This window comes from Rattus norvegicus, chromosome 8 (genome assembly GCF_036323735.1).
Source record: "Rattus norvegicus strain BN/NHsdMcwi chromosome 8, GRCr8, whole genome shotgun sequence".
Taxonomy (NCBI): Eukaryota; Metazoa; Chordata; class Mammalia; order Rodentia; family Muridae; genus Rattus; species Rattus norvegicus.
Genome location: NC_086026.1, coordinates 51,706,377 through 51,730,792, shown reverse-complemented (window position 1 = coordinate 51,730,792; position 24,416 = coordinate 51,706,377). Strand labels below are relative to the sequence as shown.

The 24,416-nt window shown below is 45.5% G+C and overlaps 1 protein-coding gene across 6 annotated transcripts in view; it reads left to right on the top strand.

Moving 5' to 3' along the window:
• The window catches only part of Tbcel (tubulin folding cofactor E-like), a 58,901-nt gene that overhangs the window by 20,768 nt on the left and 13,717 nt on the right, over nucleotides 1–24,416 (top strand). For 4 of the 6 annotated variants that reach the window (XM_039081416.2, XM_006242859.5, XM_039081415.2 and 1 more), the window contains exons 3-7: nucleotides 589–728; nucleotides 5,979–6,160; nucleotides 7,500–7,756; nucleotides 11,504–11,630; nucleotides 13,315–13,431. In XM_039081416.2, coding sequence (XP_038937344.1) covers nucleotides 589–728; nucleotides 5,979–6,160; nucleotides 7,500–7,756; nucleotides 11,504–11,630; nucleotides 13,315–13,431 — 823 coding nt within the window. Of the gene's footprint in view, nucleotides 1–588; nucleotides 729–5,978; nucleotides 6,161–7,499; nucleotides 7,757–11,503; nucleotides 11,631–13,314; nucleotides 13,432–16,548; nucleotides 18,836–24,416 lie in introns of those variants that run through there. The other 2 variants (XM_039081417.2, XM_039081418.2) reach the window with 2 other exon arrangements.

Sequence of the window (24,416 nt, the reverse complement as noted above, 5' to 3'; positions counted from 1 at the left end):
AGACTCTGAAGCCTTTTCTCCAATTAGGAATTTACTTTTAAAGAGGGATATAATTTCATAAGGGAAAAATCTGTTAATAATGAGTGTAAATGGGAATAATTGCTGACAAGAATGAAAGAAACAGCATTTTGATTGTCTTCCCATAAGTGAGGAAGATGTTTGGAACACAGCAACTTGACAGAGGTGGCTTCGCAGATAATTCATTTTAGTTTGCGATAACATTTAAAAGAAGCATTAAGGAGAAAAGAGCAGGACAGAATGCTTTAGAACTGTGGAACTGAGGTCAGTTGGTGGTGGTCTAGGACACAAGTTACCTGGGATTGAGGTGTGGGCAGGATGACAGTGGGGGCGGGGTTTGCTGGGGACTGGAGATAGGCAGCTGGGAACAGAGCTGAGGAGACTGGAGGGAGGTCAGCACCTCTGAGCTTCTCCTGGCCCAGATTTAACTCTCCCTTTAGGATTCAAGGCCCCAAGGCCCTCATACAATGCAGGAGATGAGTTTGGTTTCCTTGACTCCTGGGGGCTCACACGCACACACGCAGGAGCGGGGCTGAGTGCAGCAAGTATTTTGTGTTCCTGATGATTCAGATCGCCTCAACCTCCCAAGCGTGCTCGTGCTGAACAGCTGCGGGATTACCTGTGCGGGAGACGAAAGAGAAATCGCAGCCTTCTGCGCTCACGTGTCAGAGCTCGATCTTTCTGACAACAAGCTCCAAGACTGGCATGAGGTAAAGTCTGTTTCACCGTATCTGGGAAAGGCATCACTAACCATTATATCCTTGCTTATATTACTTTATATCCCGCTGACTCTGGTCGTCACTCGAGACTCTGGCCATCTCCATGTGTCAAGGTCAACAGCACGTCACCGGCTGCCTCTGGTGAATTTTCAGTTGCTGCTTATTGCTGAGGCCCTGCTTTTACGGCTGGAGTAGCCTGCTCATGCTCTGCTTCCACTTCTGGGTCTCTGCAGACTGACTTAGGACTGCTTCTGCTGAAGCCAAGACTGTAGTCCTTTCTCTACTGAATCTGTGACAGATCCTCAGAACATCCCTTATGTTAATCAAGTGTTGGGTACTTTGACCTCAGAGTAACTCAGTCACCCAGCAACAGTGTCATAGCATTCCTTCTTGTTCTGATCGACACCATTACCTACCTGATAGAAACTACCACAGACTGTACTCCAGTTCTTCCCCCGCCCCAGCCCTGTTCATGCTCGTGCCTTCGATTCCACTCATTGTCTTACTCTGGCTCTTTGCAGAAGTTTGCTCAGTGGGTTTGCCACACCTGTGGTACCCTGCAGCCTCCACCCTTGCTCTGCAGACTGCTGAGGAAAGGCAGTCATGCCGGACTCTACTGCATGGCACCCTTCCCTCAATTTTCCTTGCTTAGCAACCAGGATCTGAATCCTGAGGAATGGCCCCATCACACAGCTCTGCTGTTTCTAGAACCTTCTGTCGGTCTTTAGCCCATTATGAGCACGTAGCGCACATCCTGAGCACATAACATGGGAGCTTCCTCACTTTGGTTATGCCAGTTTCACCATTCTCTTTCCTGTCGTCTGCTGGCTTCTGCATGGGTTGCTGTCCACGTGTCAGATTACCCTGGCCCTCAGCTCAGGTAGGAAGATTCCCACAGAGCACCTGTGCCCATGGCTGCAGGGGGATTTATCCCAGTGTGCTGTGGTCGCTTGCTGACTCTTAGAGATGTGAGCTTGGTTCTGGTGGTGATTTCTTGTTACAGACTAGAGTTAGTTGTATGTTGCCTGTGTTAAGGGATGATAGACTGCATCTATGGACTGGTGAAGTCCGTTTACTGCAACTCTTTCTGTGACCTCCTAGAATTACCCTGGCCCTCTAACACTCCACCTTACTCATCAGTATATACTGTTCTTCAGCCATTGAAACGCTTTGAAGCTACCAGGTGGCACACAAATCCTAAACTAGCTTTCTTGTTGAAGAAAACTCATAAGTACTGTTTGTTTAGCTTTTCTTATGTCTGTTCCCCTGTCCTGTTTAATCTGGTCTGAGTGACTTAGTCATGATTCCTGTTTTGATAGGATTTTTATCAACATTCGTGAGTGTTCTGTTACCTGATTTGTAAGTAGAGTGCAGATCTGCTCAGGAGCTAGATTTTATGCATCATTTATCTGTGTAAACTACAGGTCTCACTGCTTACGAATCACAGTTTGTACTTTCTTGGCCTTCTGAGACATACAGTCACTGGGCTGCCCAGGTGCTATCGTAGATCCTGGATCCTGCTACTGAAACCCTGGCTCCCCAGAGTTGGGTAGACTTATGGTCTACCGCCGTGGCATGGTGGCTGGGGAGGTATACAGACCACACCCTCCTCTGGTTCCATTCCCTGCTAAATCCTCTAAATTTATTGTTTGGGAGATTTAAAATTGCAAACAGACTGTGTTTTTACCTCTGCTTTGAATATGTTCCGGAGTTTCTGCTTACTGGCTAGCAGTTTAACAGTGATGTAATTGCACTTCAGAAGGGAGGTGGCTGTAGATGGACCAGCACACAGAGCTTAAGCTAGGAACCGTGCTATTTCTGTACGTTAGCAGAGGTCCACCTTATTTCCAAGACCACACCGCATACAGCCAGGGACTGCATCTTTTGAGCATCCTCCTATGTACTTGGTAACCTATTGCCTTCAGATTTCTCTTCCAGTTTTCTGGTTTTCATCATTCCTTGTAATCCTTCTTGTTATTAACTGCAGTTGATCCCAGTCTTTTAGAGTAAATATCAGAGCATAAAGAGACTAGAGAAGTACCAGAAGCAAAAGAATATTGATTTTTTTTTTTGCCTCGATTAAACTCTTCACCAGGCTACAACTGCTCCATAGGTCACTGGTTTAAGACATCACATTTCAGCTCCCTTACAACGCATGTTTCTGATTAGGAAAAAGATTATTTGTCCCTAGACACTGACCCATTTGAATTCAGCCTGGACCAGCATAGCAGTGTGGAACAAAGTAACATAGTATGCTCTTTGAGTTTTCTGAGTGGTCGCTAACATTACATGCAGTGAGCCATTTCTTTTGTTTGCTCTTAGCTGCTATATATCTCAAGGTTAAAGCACATGGGTGAGAAATGTAACACTTTGGAGGGAGGGAAAAGTGTGTCTGTCTACCTTTCTTAATTGGGCAACTGAATATAAAGCAATTGTGGTCCTCAGCTATTGACTAGGATTTTTGGCTGGGTAGAATTTTGTCCAACCTTTCCCAATGTATCTCTCCACCACTCTTTCTTATTGAAACCACTTTATAAAAGAAATTGAATAACGTATTTGAGAGGAGGGAGGAGTTAGCCAGTCAAGTGAGGCAGAGAAAAGCTTGGGCATAAATTACAGATTTTATCAGCAGTCTCCTTTCCATTTTCCTTACCCCTTTAGTTTCTTCCTTTATAGATGCCAGAGCAGGGGCCTGGGAAACCCTGGGGCTGCCTCGGAGCTGATTGAGTTGGTCATCTTTGCACAGGACCGGACTCAGCTCATTCCAGCCAGGGGACTCTTTTCGTTTTTAATTTAAAGACTCCAAGTGAAGAGCTATCTTAGGAACTCAGGGCAGTATGTCATCTTTGCTGTTGGGAAAAGTTTCCATCATAAGTGAAAAAAAAATTTGTTTTCAAGACAGGGTTTCTCTGTGTGGGCCTGACTGTCCTGGAGCTCACTCTGTAGACCAGGCTGGCCTTAAACTCACAGAGATCCACCTGCCTCTGCCTCCGAGTGCTGGGGTTAAAGGCGTGCACCGCACCCTGCTTCATAAGAGAATTCTTATCAGGCTAATCAACATTGTGTTTTCCTGACTGTGATCCTCAGTGGGAGGTCACACAGGAAGCTGTTTTGATCTTTATCTTCAAAAGAAGATACATATTTCTAACATAACTTTTCCTGCCTGATTGCTTAGCTTTTGTCCAGTTTAGTGTTTGGGGACATAAACAGTGTCCTCATCGGACACTTGGCCATCGGCTGGTGTATATGGTAAAAAGAGCCACACACAGACCTAGCTTGGAAGAACTCAGAGTTTGTTTTCCAACCTTTTGAGTCACTCGTTTTTCATATGGGGATATGGAGGGGTGAGCAAGCGGGTATTGGAGAAGGGTTTGGGTTTCGTCTCCATTTAATTGGAGTTGTACTTTTGTTTGAAGTTATTAAGCAGAATTTCATACCCCTCCCCCTCCTCAAAAGAGGTAAAGGGTAGCCAGTCATTGTCTTCTGTGTGAAAGTCCCTCTCCTTGGTTTTTAGGTTGTGGTATGGAGTAAATTTTTGCCCCCTGCAGGAGCCATTAAGCTGTGTTTAGTCACAGCCTAGATTTCATATTCTAGTCACACACTGCGTTAGGGTTTGATAACATTCACCCACGGAAGTGACTGCAAGAGAACATTCTCAGCCTGTCCAGATCCCCACGCTGGAGACAGCAGCTCGGTGCATCTTCCTATTCGGTAGCTCACTTCCTCATCTGTAACATGTAGTGTACAGAATGGATGGACAGTGAATGTACGAGCCTTCCCCTCTGACAGTCTTCTGCAAGCATCTGGAGTTAATCTTACCACAGACCTGAGCAGATGCTGTAGCCTGACAATGCTGTAGCTCACTTCTGTCTGTCTGTGATCCTCTCTGCACCTCTCCACATCCCCAGAGCTCTAAAAACAAACTGACACTCAGGTCTCAGCCTGAGTGATGTCATGAATGTCTCATTGAACCCTCCCCAGGGTCCTGGAGCATCCGGGTACTCTTGCCATTTCACCAGTGAGGAAACAGACTTGGGAAAGTTATGTGATGTGTCTGACACTAGTCAGCCAACAAGTGTTGGAAACTGATTTGATCCCAGCCTTTTAACACTCTGAAGTCAATTCTAACTGCTTCTGACTCCCATACCGCCTTAATACATTTGCAGGCATTGACCATCACTCCGTGCTTCCTTCCCTTGGTCCTTACTGACCACATCCAGCATCTCTGCAGTTGCTGTTCCTGTCCTCCAGGTTCTACTCGTGATAGACTGTGGGACACAGTCAGATTAGTTAACATCTCTGAGCTTTCACTTGTCACAGTAAAGAGTCCCATCTGGCAGATTAAGAGTTAATGAGGTAAGCTGTGTCAGGCAGCTAGAACTGTGCAGAGTGAGTAGTTAGACCCAGTCACATCTCCTGCCCCACTTGTTTACATATAAGTTGCTAAGTAAGCCATAAATTGGTGATCATCCTTCACCAACATCCTTCCTTCCTCCCTTCCTTCCTTTCTTTCTTCCTTTCTTTCTACCTATCAATCAATCAATTGTATCTATCTATTGATCTATATTGGATGCTTTGGGATTTTGAATAAATACTTCTTAAAGTTTGATTTGTCTTGGAAACAAACTGAAGCATCTCTAAGAGGTGATGTCTCTCCAGTCAGTTTTGAACACACAGATCTTTACAGGAGTCCTGGGGGTGGGGGCTGAAGAATTGTTTACTAAGGCTTAATGTGGTGCTGAGAATGGAAGGGAGAACACAGTCAAATTTCATGGCCTAATCTTAGCTCTTTAAAAATGTATAGCCTAGGGGCTGGGGATTTGGCTCAGTGGCAGAGCACTTGCCTAGGAAGCGCAAGGCCCTGGGTTCGGTCCCCAGCTCCGAAAAAAAAGAACCAAAAAAAAAATGTATAGCCTAGAATGCCATCTAAATTATCCTTTTATCTTACTTCTGCAAGAGCACACCATACCAGGCAGCATTGGGGCCTTGCTAATGGTCACATAGGGACTCTTTCTCTGTGCTGCTAGCTCTTAGCTGTGCCACTCTTTCTTGGAAACTGACAAAATTATTTGCCTCAATCTGTCGAAGTCCCTTCTGCTGCTCTGTAGGTGCCTCTGCTAAGTGGCACTCCCTGAGGTAAAAGGCCCCTCACCTGGACCCACTCACTCAGGCCTTCATAAATGTGGTTGTTCTCCAAGCTCCAGTTGCTGCCCCATTGAAGCTTCTCTCTTTTCTCTGCAGGTCAGTAAGATTGTGTCAAACGTTCCTCAACTGGAGTTTCTCAACCTGAGTTCCAATCCTCTGAGTTTGTCAGTTTTAGAAAGAACATGCGCTGGGTCCTTCTCTGGGGTTCGCAAACTTGTCCTCAACAACAGCAAAGCATCATGGGAAACAGTGCACACAATACTGCAGGAGTTGCCAGAGTAAGCCCGTCGAGCATGGGGGCAGGGCACGGGTGCATGTTGCCATCCATGTCTCTGCAGAGCATTTCTGCTGATCTTTCCTCTCAGAAACTCTAGAGCTGTAGAGAATGAGTAGCTTCAGAAAAATGAAACCACTGGAACAAGGGTGTGGGGCGACCCACTTACCTTTCCAGGGGCATAGCTAGGTGACATGGGATGGCGGGTGTCTTTCCTGAGAAAATACCCTGAGAAGCATTGCCATCCAGAGCACCTCAGCCTCTCTCCTTTTTAATCTTCTGATTACCTGACTTAATAATTGTGCTCTAGCCGTTTCCTCTGGAAGGAAAAAAATGCCAGGGTCTCTAAAATATGGTGATGGGTGCTGAGGTGCTGAAGTGCCTCTGTGGGCTGATGAAAAGTGGACCTGACATTCTTTTCAGTAAGTTTAGAAAGAAATCATACTTTGGGTCGTCAGTTCAGAAATGTTCTGTTTGTGTCTGTTTATGCTCATATCCATGCAGAGGAAACCTCTGACAGTAAGAAATGAAGTCGTAGTTTCTTTGTTTAAATACAGAAATTATCCAAGACCCCCAGAATCTCCCCTCACCCCACTTACAGCACCTGTTTCCTCACTGTTAACCTAATGAGCTTTCTTCACTGTGTAGAGCTTCCAGCATGGCATCAAATTGTTTGTTTGAGACAAGGGCTCATGATACCAGGCTGACCTCATACTTACTCTATAGCAGACGCTGGCCTTCAGCTCCTCATTCTCCTTGCGCCACCTCTTATGTGCTAGAATGGCTGTGTACCACTAGATGTGGCAGTTGAGTTAACTTTTAAACTGAGATGTCACCCATGATACCTTTGACACGCCCTTAACTCTGGGTTCAGGTTCCTTGTCTGTAACCTTATATTAATGTTCCTGGAACAAGGCCTGACACCGGGTAAGGATTTGGTAGTTACTTTTTATAAACATTTGTCCATGTTGTTTCTGGAATTTTCTTTCATTGCCTCTGTGTTTTATTAAGTCTATTTCTCCTAAATGCTGCAGGCTCTGGCATTAACCGAGCAGCAGCTCCCACCAGTCTTGTGCTTCGTGCTAGATCTACCTGCCTCGCCATACACTATTTTTCGGCTCCAGGAAAATAACTCTGTAGTACATGCCAGAGTCTTACATAGGGTGCATACTTAGTTATTTTTAGTTTTTAAGTCAGGTTATCACTGCGTAGCTCAGGCTAGCTCTGGCCTGGCTTCCTGGGTTTCCTGGCACTTGAATCACCTAGTTATGGAATACGTGGCAGAGGTGTAAAGATAAACTCAACTGCTCTAAACAATTGGCTGTTTCCTTTTCTCTCTGCAGTTTGGAGGAGCTCTTCCTGTGCCTTAATGACTATGAAACAGTGTCTTGTCCTTCTGTTTGCTGTCATTCCCTTAAGCTCCTACACATAACAGACAATAACCTCCAAGAGTGGACTGAAATCCGAAAGCTGGGTGTAATGTTCCCTTCGCTGGATACCCTGGTCCTGGCCAACAATCACGTGAATGCCATCGAGGAGCCTGCTGACTCCCTGGCTAGGTTGTTCCCTAATCTGCGGTCCATCAGCCTCCACAAGTCAGGTGAGACACAGGCTAGCCCTCGTTGTATGTCAGACTGATCAAGCTCACACGGAATATGGTAAAAATGTGTTGCAGTCATAGCTATGTGGTGACAGGATGGGTTTCCAGCAGGATCACGATATTTAGGACATCCCCTATCTTCATAAGTACTCTAATTCAGGAGCATAGACTTATGCTCATAATTTCTATTTTATACATTGAAAGGGTCAAAGGGTCACATTACAGAAGAAGTAAAGTGAAATCAATGAAGTAGTTATTAAAAGACAGAGGAGAAAGAATTATAAACTAGCTCATTTTTTAATCTCGTTGCAGAATTAGGAATCCTAGCCTGCTAGCCTTTCAATAACTCATCTATACATCTTTGATTATTACCTTATTGCTGTTGAATCCTATGTATTACAAAAATGAATATATGTTAACGATTTTTACTAAAGACCAGCTTTAGGTTCACTGCAAACCTACATAGAAAGTACAGATGGTGCCGTGTATGTATAACCCACTCCCACTGTCTACCTTCCCTGCTGTGTGTGTTTGTAACATTTGCGTCTTTGAACTGGTTCTGCTATACATCCCAAAGTCCATAGTCTCCCATAGGTACATGTGGGCTTTAAGAAGTGAACAGAACTGTTCCTCTACATGGTATGCACACAGAGAAGCTCCATGCTCCCTTGGACCCTTGGCCCACCTGTTTATCCCTCCCGTGCTGACCACCCCGATCTTTCCATTGTCTCTGCACTCCCACCTTTGCCCAGGGTCAGACCATGTGGAACTTCTTTAAATGAGTTTCTTTCACTTAGTAATTCAGATTCAAGCCCCTCATGCCTCTTTATGGCTTGATAGGTTCTTCTTTTGAGCCCTGAACAACATTCCATTTTCTAGGTATACCATAGTTTATCCAGCAGCTTTTGAAGGGTTTTTGTTTATTTTCAACCTTGAACAGCTATGAATAAAGATATAACTATCTGTGCAGATTTGCAAGGGGACATAAACTTTTGATTTGTTTAGGTAGACAATAAAAGCAGGATCCTTGAACCATACAGTTAGGCTTAATTTTGTAAGAAACCTCAAAGCCTTGCAGTTCCTGTGCTGTTTTCTGTTTCCACCAGCTGTGGGTGAGCTATGTTGCCCCCATGCTTCTCAGCTTTGGGGTGGCAGTGAGGTGTGCTTTTGGTCTCTTAGAGTGACCTTGGAAAAGAGTTTCCGTCTGCTTTCTTGCTATCTGTTGTGTCTGTTGAGAGGTTTTTGCACTTTTAGTTATACTGAGGTTGTTAGCTGGGTCATATGTAGTTGGGCTATTAGTTGTGTTATGTGATTATAAGACCCTATTCTTGGGAAGAGGAGAGCAAACACCCTAGATAAGGGACAAACAAAAGACCAAATACAGATACCACCAAAGTCCAATTTGATAAGCTAATGAGTTTTATTGGGGTTATTTATAGAAGTATGTGTGGGTGAGGGATTACTTACAAAAGAGAAATGACTCAAACACAACACCAAAGTCTACCCAGCACAAATGATAGTTCACAAAAACTGGGAACCCAGAGTACAAGGAACAACCTGCAGGCAGCTCACCATTTTGGAGGGTGCCCTTGTCCAAGTGCCTCACCTAGTCTGAGTCTCTTCCAGACAGCTCAGTTGCTCTTTATTTCTTCTAGACAGTCAGACTGGTCTCTGCTTTAGCCAGGTTTATGCTCAGCAGTCTTCACTGTTTATACTCTTGGGGAAGGTGGGACCTAATGAGTCTGGTCAGTTTCAGGGACTTCCTGAAGCTGTCTTGGGTTGTTTACTTCCTGTTTTAAGGCACTTCCTTTAGAGTGATCCTGTTGTTGTGTTTCCCGTGAACACTCTATCCTAGCAGTTTCCACCAAGATGGAAGAGCTTAGTCTAGACGTCGCTGCTACAGGAAACAGGTTGAGCTATTAGTCTGTTGTAGATGGGTTTCTGCTAGGTACTAGTAGTTCGGTTGTACTTGGGCTCTTAGTTGGACGTTTAGTGTGATCTGAGTTGAGATGGGCTGTTACAGGGGTTGTTAGGTTGGAGTTGAGTTGCAGTTGAACTGTTTTCAGTGCTGTTGATTGAGCCTGGGCCTTGTTTGTGCTATCAGTGCACTATATCCCTAGCCCTCTTTTTACTTTTTATTTTGAAACAGTCTTACTAATTTACCCAAGCCAGTCTTGAACCTAAGACCCTCCTTCTTCAGCCTCCCAGGTAGCTGGAGAAACAGCCCTGTTCAGTAGACTCAGCTTATTGGGTTTTAAAAGTTCATGTGTATTTCCACCAGTGTGCTTTTATTAAATGTATCTTTTACCACCACCACAACAGAACCTCCCGATCTGACTTTTACTCTCATTCTTTTGGCCTAGTTTTCATCCTGTTCTTAAAACAACTACATACTTAAAAATAACGGTGACTTGAAACTGGAAAAGAGAAACTTAGTTTAGTTTACCATAGAGGTTATGACTATGAGTTGGAAACCACATTTTTTTTAAATTACATCTACTTATGTATTTTGTGTGGTGGGAGTGGTGTATGGGCATACACATGCCATGGATAGCACACACATGGAGGTGAGAGGACAACTCACGGAAGTCCGCTTTCCCCTTTTCACCCCGCAGGTCCTGGGGGATTGAACTCAGGTTGTCAGCCTTGGTCACACACCTTCATCTGCTAAGCCATCTCACTGGAAATGCATTTTAACCCTGGATTATTTTGCACATGGAAGCTTTTTATTTCATAACTTGACACCCCTTGACATGCCTCTCTTTAAGTAGAAGTGCCCACTAGTAAGGGATAGGCCAGCTGTGACGGGACAGCCATGTGCCAAAGCCCTCTTACATTCCAACTTTAGTCTTGCTGAAGGTTGCTGACAATACAAAGTAGTTGTGTTCTCTGAGCTGGGTTTCCATGTTGTAAGACTGGCTCCTCAGTCTCTTCGGATGCTGCCTGCCTGTCTGAAAGCCTGTCTGGTGGGGACATCCAGCATCCGCTTGGAAGACACAGTTGCTCATCCAAGAGACACATTGCAGAATGAAGTGCCTTAGCTTAACTCGTGTTCTCCCTACTTCGGGGTTCAGGGTTACTGTGCTCGAGGGTTGGGTTGGTGTTAGCAGTGATTTTGGACCTGATTCCTGCAACTAGCATGGGGGTACCATGAAACTTTAAGTTTTAGTTCTGATTTTCCTGTTCTTGTCCCATTTTAGAACATGGTAGGGAAATTTTGATTTGTCCCCATCACCTCTAACATTCATAGTCCATGAGTCTACATTTAAGTAAAAAAAAAAGTCAGCTTTTTAGAAAAGTCACAGCATGTACCTTGTTTGCTGGATCTAATGACAACTCAATTAAAAGCCATTGCTGTGGAATGGGAGGTAGGAGGATATTGGAGATCCCTCTGTCCTTCACGACTGAGCTCACAAAGATGAGTGGCTCTGGAAAATGGGTTTGTTTGTTGTTTGTTGTTTTAGTTGCTCCCTTTTGAGAGAGGGTCTCCCTATCCTGTCCAAGCTGGCGTTGACCTGCTTGCTTTAGTTTCTGAGCAGACGTGAGTCTGGGCCAGCAGCACTGAGCCATTCTCCAGGGAAGTTGTTTGGAGTTGACCATATCCCTCTGTCCGGGGAGAGACCAGTGTCTGTCTGACTGCTTCCACCTCTATGTTCCAGCGACTGTCGGTAGCTGCTAGTCTGTGCTCATCTCCTTCCTTTGGTATTTTTCTGAATTTGCTTAAATAATACCTTTTTTTCCAAATAGGTTTGCAGTCCTGGGAAGACATTGACAAACTCAATTCATTCCCCAAACTCGAAGAAGTGAGATTGTTAGGAATCCCTCTCCTGCAGCCATATACCACCGAGGAGCGCAGGAAATTGGTGGTAGCCAGGTGTGTTGCCCTGTTCTCTTCTCTGTCCTGAAGGGAGGTTAAAGGGGGTCCTGTGGGCTGTTCCGTCTCCGGGAAAGGCAGTGTACTCTTAGGGGTGCTTGGGCTGTCCCATCTGAAGAGACTGTGCTTGCACTGGTAGAGCTCAGGTCTGTATGAAAATGAATGTGCTGTAGTGAACAAGACATAGCCGTCCTGCTGAGACCACTGGGGAAACTTTCCTGTAAATGTATGCTTTGCCCGTTTGTTTTGAAATACTTAGAACATTTGAAAACCCATGCTGGGCAATGTGGTGAAAGACTGTTGATGGAGAATTGTCTGATGTAGGCGTCCTGATTTCCTCTAGCGTGGTCATAGAGTGTATGTCTGTTCAGTCTGTTTTCTGTTGAAGAATGCGGGCTGTCTCTGTCTTCTTTGTGCTCCCTGCCTCCCCTGTCTCTGATGCTCCTCTGCACACTGTGTGTGTGCTTGCACGAACCATTAGCAGAGAAGAGATTTTGGCAAAAATGAAAATGGCCTTGGGCTTTGCTTTGCTCTCTGCATGTACCCCACACAGAGCTCTTGGAGGACAGGCAGCAGGCTTTGAGGTCTCTGCAGAAGAGTTCCTCCTTAAGCCCAGTATTGATCCTTCTGCCCAGCTAATGCCCAACTCCACACTGCCATGCAGTTATTTCTTACCACAGTGAGAGGGCTCAGCATTCTCTCATGGGGAAGCCCGAGTCTCATGGTAGGTAGGCTTTGGGCTTTATGTTCCTCCCACAATTCTTTTACAAAAAGCATAAGGTGATGCCTGAGTTGTATATTCATATTATACGTACTGCGTTTTGAACTTACACTATTTAACATGGCAGCCACCAGCCTGGGTGTCTGTGAGCACTGGAAGCAATATCTTGGCTAATTTGAAATATAAAACAGACACTGGATTTCCCCCAATTTATATGAGTAAGAGACTATAAAAGAGCTTATGACTTACTTTTTAAAATATTGATTCCATGTAGAAATGGTTATATTCTTGTTATATTGAATTTTATAAAATATATTGTTAAAATCTTACCCTCCACCCCCTGTTTAAAATGTAGCTGGAGAGATGGCTCAGTGGTTAAAAGACCCACTGTTCTTCCTAGACCAGAGTTCAGTTCCCAGTATCCATGCAGCATCCATGTCAGGTGATGAACAACCACCTGTAACCCCAACTTTAGGAACTTTTTTTTTTTGGTTCTTTTTTTCGGAGCTGGGGACCGAACCCAGGGCCTTGCGCTTCCTAGGTAAGCGCTCTACCACTGAGCTAAATCCCCAGCCCCAACTTTAGGAACTTTAGGGTAACTCCTTGGGCCTCTGTGGACACCCGCACACGTGAGTGTGTACACAGACATAGACACATCTACATTAAAGAAAGAAAAAGTGTAAAGTGGAGCTGCTGGGTACTTTAGACCCATAGCTTGGCTTGCGTTCTGTCCACCTATGTTGGAAAGTGTGTCCTTGTGTTGCACTCTGAGAGATCGGGTTTAAGACAGAACATTGGTGCTAATCTGGACATGCAGCACTCTTGCGTTCTTTCCATGACCTCACTGCATATCAGTCTTCACGTAGGAGCAAGGCCCCTGCAGCCATGTTCTTCCCAAAACAATGACTGATTGTTTTTATTTCCAGCTCCTTAAAATGTCTTTATTTTGGTTCTAACTTACAGATTGCCCTCCGTTTCCAAGCTCAATGGCAGTGTTGTGACGGATGGTGAGCGCGAGGATTCTGAGAGGTTCTTCATCCGGTACTATGTGGATGTTCCCCAGGAGGAAGTGCCATTCAGGTAAAATGCTCTCTGGCCGTGCAGCAGGCTCTGTAGAGCACCAGGCCATTGATAAGCCATTGCCTTGGGACAAGATGTCAGTCATCTTTAGATCCTGGAGGACTGTGTCAATAGGTTTTAAAGAGAAAAGGAAAGCACTAGAGCAGACGGCTTCCTATCCAGAGTGCATACTTCTCAGCCTGTGGGCCATGACCCTTTCACAGGTCTGCATATCAGATACCCTTAATTTCAGATTGATAACAGTGGCAAAATTAGAGTTATTAATGAAGTATCAAAGAAAATAATCTTGTGGTTTGGGTCACCTCAACATGAGCTGTATTAATCTACCTTCAACTAGCTCCTTCTTTCCATTGTCTTTGCTTTTCATGATGGTAGCTTCCACAGACCAGCAGACTTGGCAAGTGAGGAAAGGACCAGAAAGTAGGCTCTTGAAGGGATGGCTCAGGAGAGGAACCCCGGGCTGAGTTAGTGCTGTCTGCAGAGTGTGAGTCACTAGCTTTAGTCTACAGGGAGGAGGAAGACAGCAGCTGCTTGCCACCAGATACACAAGAGAGGATATCTCTGAAAGCAGGTTCCGGGTGTTGGCAAGGAGAGTTGCCTGCCGCAAATGTAAATGCCCACTTTATTTAACAGAATCTGATTGGGGTGGAGAGATAGCTTGGTGGCTATTAGCACTTGTTCTTGCAGAGGACCCAGGTTTGTTTCCCAGTACCCACATGGATCACAGACACCCAGTTCCAGTTCTAGGGAACCCAACTGCCTCTTCTAACTTTCTAGGGCACCAGGAATGCATGTGGAACACAGACATACATGTAAGCAGAATATCTGCTCACACATACAAAATAAATCTTTAAAAGAGGATGGAAGGGAGGGAGGGAGAGAGGGAGGGAGGGAGGGAGGGAAGGAGGGAGGGAGGGAGGGAGGAAACAGCTGATCATGGAGAAGGCTCAGTGGGTACCAGCGCCTGCTGAGAAAGCCTGAGGACATGCGGAAGTCGGTTGCATAGACCATCATCTTAGCCGTGGTGGGGGATGGAGGGAAGACAGGAGAGTCGGATGCTCTTGGGCCAGCGAGCTTGACATACATAGTGGAGAAACAGCAGTGAGACTCTGTCTCAGGTGAGGCCTGACACCTGAGGCTGTCCCCTAACCTCCACATGCACACGCTGAAGTAATGTATATTTATATCCACATATGCACACATACATGCAAGAAAGGAAAGAAGATGGAAATTGTCCTTGAAGTATTAAAAAGAAAAGAAGAAAGAGATAGTTGAGCATGGTAGCACATAACAGTAATTCCAGACCGCTGAAGTGGAGGAGGTTATAAGACCAGGAGTTCAGTGATACCGTGATTATGTAGGGAACCCCTTTCTTGGAGGAGGGTAGGGCAAGGGGAGGAGGAGGAGAAGGAGACAGAGAAGAAAAGGAGGAGGGGAGAGAAAAGAGGAGAAGAAGTGGTGGTCTTGGAGAAGGAAACAACTAAGTTTGGTGGCTTACATATGTAATCCTAGCATTAGAGTCCGTAGGAGAATTGGGTGTTCAAGACTATCTTTAGCAAGGGCTGAATGTCTTAAAACAAGCAAACTAAACCCACTATGAACAATTCAACAGAAAACTCCCAAGTGGCAAAAACAGCAACAGGAAATCTTCAAGCTAACAGGAGCCCTTACAGATTGACAGGAGCCCTCACTAGATCAGGTTTCAGTGATCAGGGCAGACATAAAGGAGGGATATAAGACAGGTTGAACCTTATATCTATAATGTTCCTGATTCTGATTCATTCCTGCTAGACAGACATGTTTTTTCCTCAGAAGAATTAATATATACCAGCTAATATTTATGACTGAAAGTGGTAGGCATTCTATAGGGCTATAAGTTTGCATAAAGATACTTTTGTGGTTATTTAGAAATATTTAAAGTCCTAAGTATTTAAAAATACTAGAGAATTAAAGATTCTTAAGATTCTGTAAAGGACCTTAGAACAGAAAGGTGGAAGGAGGGGGATTTATCATGCCTTTTAATGCATACTATACATATGAGGTTTAAACAAAATGGAAAAATAATTGATACCATATCTGGCAAGGTGGCTTATCAGGTAAAGGGTCACAGTGCTCGCCTCAAAGCCTGATGACAGGAGTCTGCCCCACAAGGTGGGGGGACACAGCCCAGTCCTGCAGGTTGTGACCCCACACGTGCATCATGTCATGAGCACCAGTTGATATATTCACCCACACACGTGTATACACACATACACTTGCACCAACATACCCAACATACACACACACACACACACCAACATACCCAACATACACACACACACACACACCAACATACCCAACATATACACACACACACACACACACACACACACACCAACTACCCAACATATACACACACACACACACACACACACACACACAGGCACACATGCACATACATGCAGAAACACAGAAGCCACGCCAACACATACAAATAAATAGATCTTTAAGCTAACGTATGACCCAGGATCTATTTCACTTGGCAAACTTACTAATACCTGTAGATATACAGAAATAGATAAAATTGTTTTCTGCCCCTAATGGTATAATTATCTTGATGTGCATTTATTCCTTTGTAATAGTGTTCTAGAATGAAAGCCATAGAAATCAACCCTGATTAGCTTTAATCAGCAGAGAAATGTATTGTGAGGGTATCGGGAGACTTGTTAGGCAGGAAGCAAGAGAGGTACACAGCTCCTGTTTGATGTGGCACTGCTGTCTGAGGATACCACACAGGACAGTGCAGCTGTGTCACTGCCGTTGGTTTTTCTCATTTAAAACTCTGTATTAAGCTCCAGCTGTGTAACTGCTGCCATTGTGCAGGTGGCTGATGAGGACAACCAGAGGCCCTGTCTTGTTTGGCTCCCATTCTAATCCAAGCCTTTATTAGCTTTCACTTTGATCCCAGGTTGGCCTTAAACTTAGGCCCTCTTGTCTCTGCCTCCTAAGTAAGGAGACTACAGAAGAATGGGACCGCCATTCTGGTTTTAACCACCGTGAATCTCGTTAGGCATTTTCTTGAATTGCTTTTGAGAAACATGAAGCATCAGATTTTGTTTATTTATTTTGCCTTTACAGTGTGCTGCTGAGAATGGAACCTCGGTTTGCTAGGGGAGCATTTCCCTCTGAGCTCCATGCCCAGCAGCTTAACCCTCACTTGCCCCAAACAGAAACCGCACAGCAAACGTACCACGGCTCACTCCTCACACGTCCAGCATCTGGGTGCTCCTCTTCCCAGTTGTAAAGGAGGCAGCTGTTCTCGCACACCCTTAACGCGGTTGGTGTGCACTTGGAAATGAGTTTCTGGGTGCTCTGGGTCTTCTGTGGTGCTGTCTCGGGCCTTTGGATGACATACACATTCCTTTACACGATGCTCGTTGACTCAGTAATGAAGATGACCACTAACATCCCTTTACAGAAGGATGCAAAGTTAGAAAGGAAAGCAAATTCAAATTTGGAAGCATAGACATAACAGTGAATAAAATATAATTGTGGATTGATATTATTACTTTATACACCTAGCCCAGGGCTACCGCGGTGTTCACTGCTGTCTTCCACCATCACCTGCTTCTGTTTGCTTGCAGCCTTGACTTGAGGCAGTACCGTCGGAACCAGCTGTTGGTGTTGGCACCTGCACCCTTACTAGTGTTAACAATCCGTGCTTTCATTCTTGGACTTTCTCCCTTTAGACCTGCTAGTACAGGAAGTGCTAAAGAGAGCCTCCGGATTCCATCTACACCCAAATATGACTCCTCTGTTTCCCCTGACACTTAATCACCTACCTTGGCTGACATTTCAGCAAACTTTCTTGGGCGATACATTTGGCCTGGTGGTGTGTGGAAATAGCATGGGTAGCTGTGAGGTGCAGTTTCCAGAAGGACATTATGCTGAGGGCTAAGGTTTGAAACCTCCTAAAGCTTACATCTAAAGGCCATTTTGCAAGCTATTTACCGGGTGGAATCTTGGGGTATGCCATGAACTCCGTGGTTGTCCTTTGAGATTACAGACCTACTGATTCAGGAAGAACTGAGTTATTTTTAATATAAGAGAAGAGTTGGTGGAGACGTATGGAGAGCCACCATCACCGGGTCTCTTGCAGTGACTGACTGTGGCTCTCACTGAGAAAGCTCTTTGCTCTCTGTGATGCTGCAGTTGAACAGGTTCATGGGCTCCTGGTAGTGACCCTAAAGACTCCAGGCTCCAGTCACTGTGCAGAGGACTCACGCAGACTGCTTAATGGGATGCATTCGTTTGTTTTTGTGTAGGTGTGTGTATATTTGTGTGTGTGTGTGTGTGTGTGTGTGTGTGCGCGAGCGCGCACAACGTGTGTCTGTGAGTTTGGAGGTCATACATTGGCATCTGTTATCTTCCTCAGTTGCTTTCATATTATTTTTTGAGACAGGGTCTCTTACTGAAGCTGGGGCTCCGAGATTTAATTAGAATAATTTGTCAGCAAGTTCCAGGAATCTCCTCTCTCAGAGATGGCACGTGTGTGGTATCCCTAAGTCTTTACAGTGGTGTTGTGGATCTGAACTCATGTCCTCATGACAGTGTTGTTAGAATTTCACTGACTGAGCTCTCTCCCTAGCCCCTGACACAGACTATTCAACAGCCATTCCTCTGGTCTGTCTCTATCGAATTATGCCTATTTCCCATCCACTGGCGTTTATATGCCACCGCTTGGCTGCTCTGTCCTTCAAGTGGAAGCAGGCAGCCCAGTTCCAGTCCTCTGCCTGCACTCTGGGCCTGCAAAGTCTTTTCAGAGATGTGGGTGCCTCTCTTTTCAAGGCCTTGGAGTAGGAACTGTCTTCTGGGTCCTTCTAAGGTTTCATAAGTAGGGATGATGCGATCACCCATCATTCTGTGTCCTTCAAGGTTTTGAATTCTTGCGTGTTATTTAAAAATTGGCATCTCAGCTCCCTTTAGCATAGCCCATGATTAAATCCACTTTGGTCAGCCAGCTGGACACACTCACATTGTAACTGCTCTCAACCACTGATGGGAACGGTCGGATATCAGACATTTTGGCAAGTGCCTATGCCAGTAGAGCAAGCAAGAGCTGAAGTGCCCTTCCTTCTTGGTCTGAGCCCTTAGGCTCTTCCAGGACATCTCTTAGTGACCAGTCTTTCTGCAGCTATCCTCTCTGAGTGTGCTGTGATCTGATGCTACCAGCCAGGATATATGTGTAGAAGGGCAGAATAAATGGATTAGTGTATTCTTGCAGGGGGCTTTGTAGAGGAACAGATTCATGAATAAGTGCGAAGGGCTACCCAGTTAGCAGGGGTGTTCAGAGCCTGCATACAACTTCATTCCAGGACTCTCCCACAATCTTATCTAAAGATGTTTTACTTCTTAGTAAATGTTTATGTTTAGGTGTGTGTTGAGGGTGGGTGGGTGGGTTTGTGTGTTTGATGCGGGTGCTGGTGGAAGCTAGAGATGTCTGATCCCCTTGGACCTGGAGTTACAGGTGGCTTTAGGCCACCCAGTGGTGGTGCTAAGAACTGAACTTTAGTCCTCCGCAAGAGCAGTGGGGCTCTGAACTTCTGAGCCATCTCTCCAGCCCTTTCCCCTTCTCCAGTCAGAGCGTCTGCTTGCCTGTGGTCATGTGACTACTACAGACTTTACTTTTTTACAATTTAGAAGCCTTAGCTGTTTTGGGGGGAGGGCAGGAACTGGGTCTTACTATGTAGCCCAGGCTAGCTTCAAAGTCTGTTTGTTTGTTTGTTTATTCATTCATTTATTTAAATTTTTTCTACAAGTATTTTGGGGTCAGTGGTGTGGGTGCCTATGGAGCCCAGAAGAGCACTTCAGACTCCCCGGAGCTAGAGTTGACAGTGGTTTGTGAGTTGCCGGACAAGGGTACTGGGAACCAAACTCTGCTCCTTTGGAAAATCAGGAAGCTTCTTAACTCCTGAGGCACCTCTTCTGCCCCAGCTCTAAAATCTTGCTCCTTCCTCAGTTTTGGGAATGCCAGGATAAAGGCATGTACCACCATGCCTGACTACAGTGGATTTTCAATAGCTCCTGTATTTCAGTCTCCTCCCTGGGCATAGTCTTTGAGGATTTTGCCATGATTTCTTTTTATTTAATCCCACGAGCTAGCAGGTGCTGTGCCTCATGGCCTTGAATTTGCAAGATCTTCATTCTTGGCAGCACTGTCTCAGTCACCCCAGGCCTTCCACATGACCGTGGGTGATAATTAGTTCTTTCACATTTCTACATTGAGGGTTTGAGGAATGTCTTCTGTGAGCACTAATATGATACCCACTGGCCTCTCTCCTAGGCAGAAACCAAGCACAGCTTGCCCTGTATTACCTCAGAGTCTATTGCTTGTAATTCATCCACTGCCTGCTAATTTCTTAGTGCAAACAGCAGAATCAACTCTGGACAAGTTAAGTCAGGTAGGAATTTAGTAAGAGAATAATGAAAGCTGTGTGGCTCACAGAACAGACAGGAAGATTATAGAATTACCCTCTGGCAGGACCAGTGGAACGCAAGACCCAGCCAGGATTTCTGTGTCTGTACATGAGCAACATACTCCTGACAGTGACATTTGGACAGACAGCAGCAGGTGGCCTGCCATCATTGTAGCCTTGCCCATGAACTGTAGGTCTGTGTTCGCTGCCAGTAACCTTTGAGAGCCAAAGACATGGCTCAGCAGTTAAGAGTGCTTTCTCTCTCACAGAAGACCCAAGTTCAATTCCCACACCCACATGACAGCTCAAAACTATCTGTAATCCCAGACTTCTAGGGATCTGATGCCCTCTTGTGACCCCTGTGGGCTCTGCACATATGTGGAAAGACACATACATAAAATAAGCACGCACACACAAACTCACACTGTCATGCCTGCATCTTTGCCTAGTACTTCAGATTTAGAGTGACAGGTTTGTGCCATTTCCTCTCTTCTAGTTTTTTGGGGACACAGGAAGAATGCATTCTCTTTAGTGTTTGAACATCTTTCAGCTGTACCCCCTTCCCCAAGGCTATCATCTGAGGCAAATACTAGATATCAGATACTAGGTAGCCAGATACTAGATATCAGATACTAGGTAGCCAGAGTTGACTTCTGCCTTCCACTGGGATGCCTAGCCCAACAGTTTTTATATCAATCTCCTGGTGGACTTTTTTCAGCAAATATTTTTGAGCCCTTGTGATATGACAGCTATTTTGCACTTAAAAGGGAACTGTGAGGCCTGTGTTACCTGGGTGATTCTGTTGGTGTCTCCACACAGTTTGGTTGTCATTGGTCATCTTACAAATGGAACTCACTAAGGAAGATCCAGAGATCTACAGCCTGTTTTCCTACCCCAGAATAAGCCATTTTGGGCCCAGAAGGGAGCCATACCTCAGTGTTGTGAATGTGTCTCATAAGTGTAAGAGCTCAGTTTAACTGCCTACGGATGCTCCGTTACCCGCGTCATTGTCTTCTCCTGCTGGGTGGGGCCTCCTTACTGTGGCTGCTCATGTCAGATAACTGGCCGGCATGGAATGGAGCCTCCCAGCATAGGCTATGTGTTTATTTACTTTCTGAAACAACCAGAGAAGAGAAGCCTCTGTTCTCTGACTCTTGGCCTTTGAACATCCCAGAGTTTGCTCTGCTGGTCAATAGGCCTCCTCTGTGCCTTGTCTCCCGGTGGCTCGTGGAGCAGTGGTGTACTGTTTCCTAGTAAGCTGAGTGTTTGCTGCAGGTGGCTGGAAGGATGGCCTCTCCTGGCTGGTCCTGCTTCAGTTACTGGATTCTACTGCTTCACCAGGAGAACTTCTAGGAACTGACTCTAGATCCTAGCCAGGGTTCAGGGAATGTTTTAACTTATATACTGAATATAATGCTATAAATCAAGTGGAACTGGGCCAGAAACTGGGGGTGCAAGGATAAATGGGGGTGTGTGAGAGGCTTGCTTTGGGGCCAAGCTGGAGACCCTTTCCTTCGATGGGTCCTGACCTCTGACCTCTACAGACTGAGTTCCCAGGCCTTTCTTCCTTGCACTCTTCTTTTTGCACCTATGGCTCTAGATGCTACCTGTAATTAATAATTTATTATAAAACAAATGTAATATTAACTGTAATTGAGGGTTGGGTCAGGGATGAATTACCCTGACCTAGTGTTTCCAGTTATCAGCTTGACACCTCACCTGGATGTTGAGACAGTGTATCTGAGGTCACACGTTGGATCTGCTCTCTCCTCACACAGGATCTTCCTCCACATGTGCTCCTCTGCCCACCCCTCACTCCTTCACTTCTGCCCTGAGCTCTTGGGAGAACAATGGAGTCGCTCATGATTTCTTTCTTCTTATCCTCTATTGAGACCATCTGAGTTCTTTTTCTTTTGAAGTAGATTTTCACAGATTCTCCATAGATGGCTTCTAACTTCTGTCTGTGGCATTCTCGAGTCCAAACCTTCACACTGTGCTTTGCCTGTACTGTTAACATTACAGCAGCTGACATAAAGTCAGGTTTATATATTTCAAACAGCAGAGGCAGGAACCTGTTTGCTGGGCCAGCTGGTTCACTGTCACCTCGGGCTCTGGTGCTTTCTCCCAGTTCAGACTGCACAAAGCAGGTTACCTGTGTGGCCTTCTCTGTTGCTCTCACTTTATTTGAGGTTCTTCGTCACCGTTCCCCAGCTACGATAGTGCACCTTGTCTCCTGTAATTCCCTTAACCCACTTTGACCTTACTTGTCTATTTCCAGCAGTTGATCTGCACTATGTTGTCTGTCCATTTGTGTGTTAGTCTCTTCATGCCTCCCACACTTGGTACCGTCTGCTGGGCAGAGCAGTAGTGTTTCCGGCTTGGGGCCTTCCTTTCTCCCCAGGATACAGACATTGCCTGGCAGCCTAGCACTGCTCAGTACAAGACTGTGCTCCGAGAGCATGAGGAAGACGATTAGGTCAGGGGGAGGACCACCCTATCCCTATCCTAGAAAGCATTTGTGTTAGCCTGATGAAGGTGAGGGAGCTTATTCTGAGTGGAAGTAGTGGGGTAAGAGAGGAGCCAGCATGGCTTTGGCACTTGGCTGTTCTGTCCTATGTGGTAGGAAATTGCTGGAAGTTTGATGTGGGGGGGGGTGGTTGGTTCAAAGGGTGGGCTTGGGTTCTGGTTACAAGGAGGGTCTCAGAGAGACCTGGAAAGTAAATGACTAATTGAGACTATAGGAAACAAGGTTGTACCTAGACGCTGAAAGTCTTTTTAAAGGATACCTGTGTTAGGCTGGATTATAGACTGTAGTCCAGGAAAACACATTGCGCATTCCTGCGTGGTTCTGAGTGTTCACGGTCATGATCCCGCTAGGGCAACACACGCATCACTCGGGGTGGGGAGCCTCTGCACACAAAGCACACATGTGGTACTGCTCTCCTGTCACATGGCTTTTGTTGACGAGTTTCCCTCTCCATCTCCTCTGAAAGATTGGACTTAAATTGCTTGCTTAGTACTGAACTAATATGTAGTCCTCTGTTTAATTTTAAAGAGAGAAACAAAGGGAGACAACTCCCTCTTGGACATCAACTCGTCTTGTACCTTTGGGGGTGCAGTGGCTTCTTGTATTTGAACACAGTTTAGGAAAGTGAGTGAAAGTTTGGGCTGTCCCTTTTTTTCAGACCTTAAAATTCCAAACCTTATCAAAAGAGTTATAAGAGCCAAGGTTCCAGAGGACAGTTAGCCGATGGACAGATGGACAGAGGAATGTTGCTGTCAAAGACCAGGGGCAACACCTGGAGCAGCTTCCTTAAGTTTTTCTCTGCTCTCGTTCCCCTCAAAAGCTAGTCCCTCGCCTGTGTCCTGAGGGCATGCTCCAGCTCTCCTGGGAAGGCTTCTTTATAATGTCAAGGGTTAGGTGCCCAGTTCCTCGAGTGCTTGCTTGTTGTCACCAGTGGTATGCTTTGTGAAGTATGGAGAGTGGCTTTTCCAGATAGAGACTAATAGCTTTTCTTGGCCGAGCTGATTGTATCTGCCTGTGATTGTGAGACAGGGCAGCAGGCTGTATTTGGACGCCACCCTGATGAAGGGCCATTTGTCTCTGATGCTGGAGGAATCCTAGCACACTGTGTCCGTTACCTCATATTCCTTCCACACAGAGGACCTGCTGTTATGAAGAACATTCCTCCCCTGGACACGGTCTCCTGGGGTTCTCAGCATTGCCAGGCTCCATCATCCTCTGTCAGGGTGGTGACACAGCACTGCTCACATTCAGCTGGGAGTCTGAGGGGAGACAAAAGGGGCTTTCTCCTCCCAGCTCCCCGGAGACCCTCTGAAATGCTAGCTTTGCCTGTGACTCTCAGGCTTTGTCATTCCTGTCACCCAGGACTTGCTTTTGACTTCTTGCCTCTTTCTCAGCCCCAGCCCAGCCCAACAGGAGGTAGCTGCCTTCCTAATCTAAGGCAGTTAGAGGTGAGCTATGATTTCAAAGAGGAGGCACAGTGAGGTCCCCCAAGTGTTGCTGGTCTTGGGGACACTGTCTTTGTTCTCTGAACTTTAGCCTTGGCTAGAACAAGTAGCCAGCTTTGCCTTTTTGTTGGTGATGGTTTGTTTAATTTTTAAAAATAAAAAAATATGAAGAACAGTAATACACTCATTTTCCTCTATTCAGAACTGATGAGTTTATTTTTTTTTACATTATTTTACTTTAATTAAAAAGAAATATTTCAGGAAAAATGGGGTGCTTTTGGAAGTAGCCAGAGCAAGAATCTTTTTAAAGACTTAGTTTTGTAATTGTGTATGTGCATGCACACCCAAGTGCAGGTGCCCACGGAGGCCCGACGAGTTGGAGTTTCAGCAGGTTTGAGCTCCAGTCCTCTGCAAAACCATAAGTGTTCATAACCGCTGAGCCGCTTTCCCAGCTCCTCATGCAGAAACCTGTCATGCGTCTTTGGTATCTCTTTTTAAAGCCACTAACATATAAAGTGGGGCTTATCCTTCTGTGTCAGTGAGGTGTCTTCCCATGGT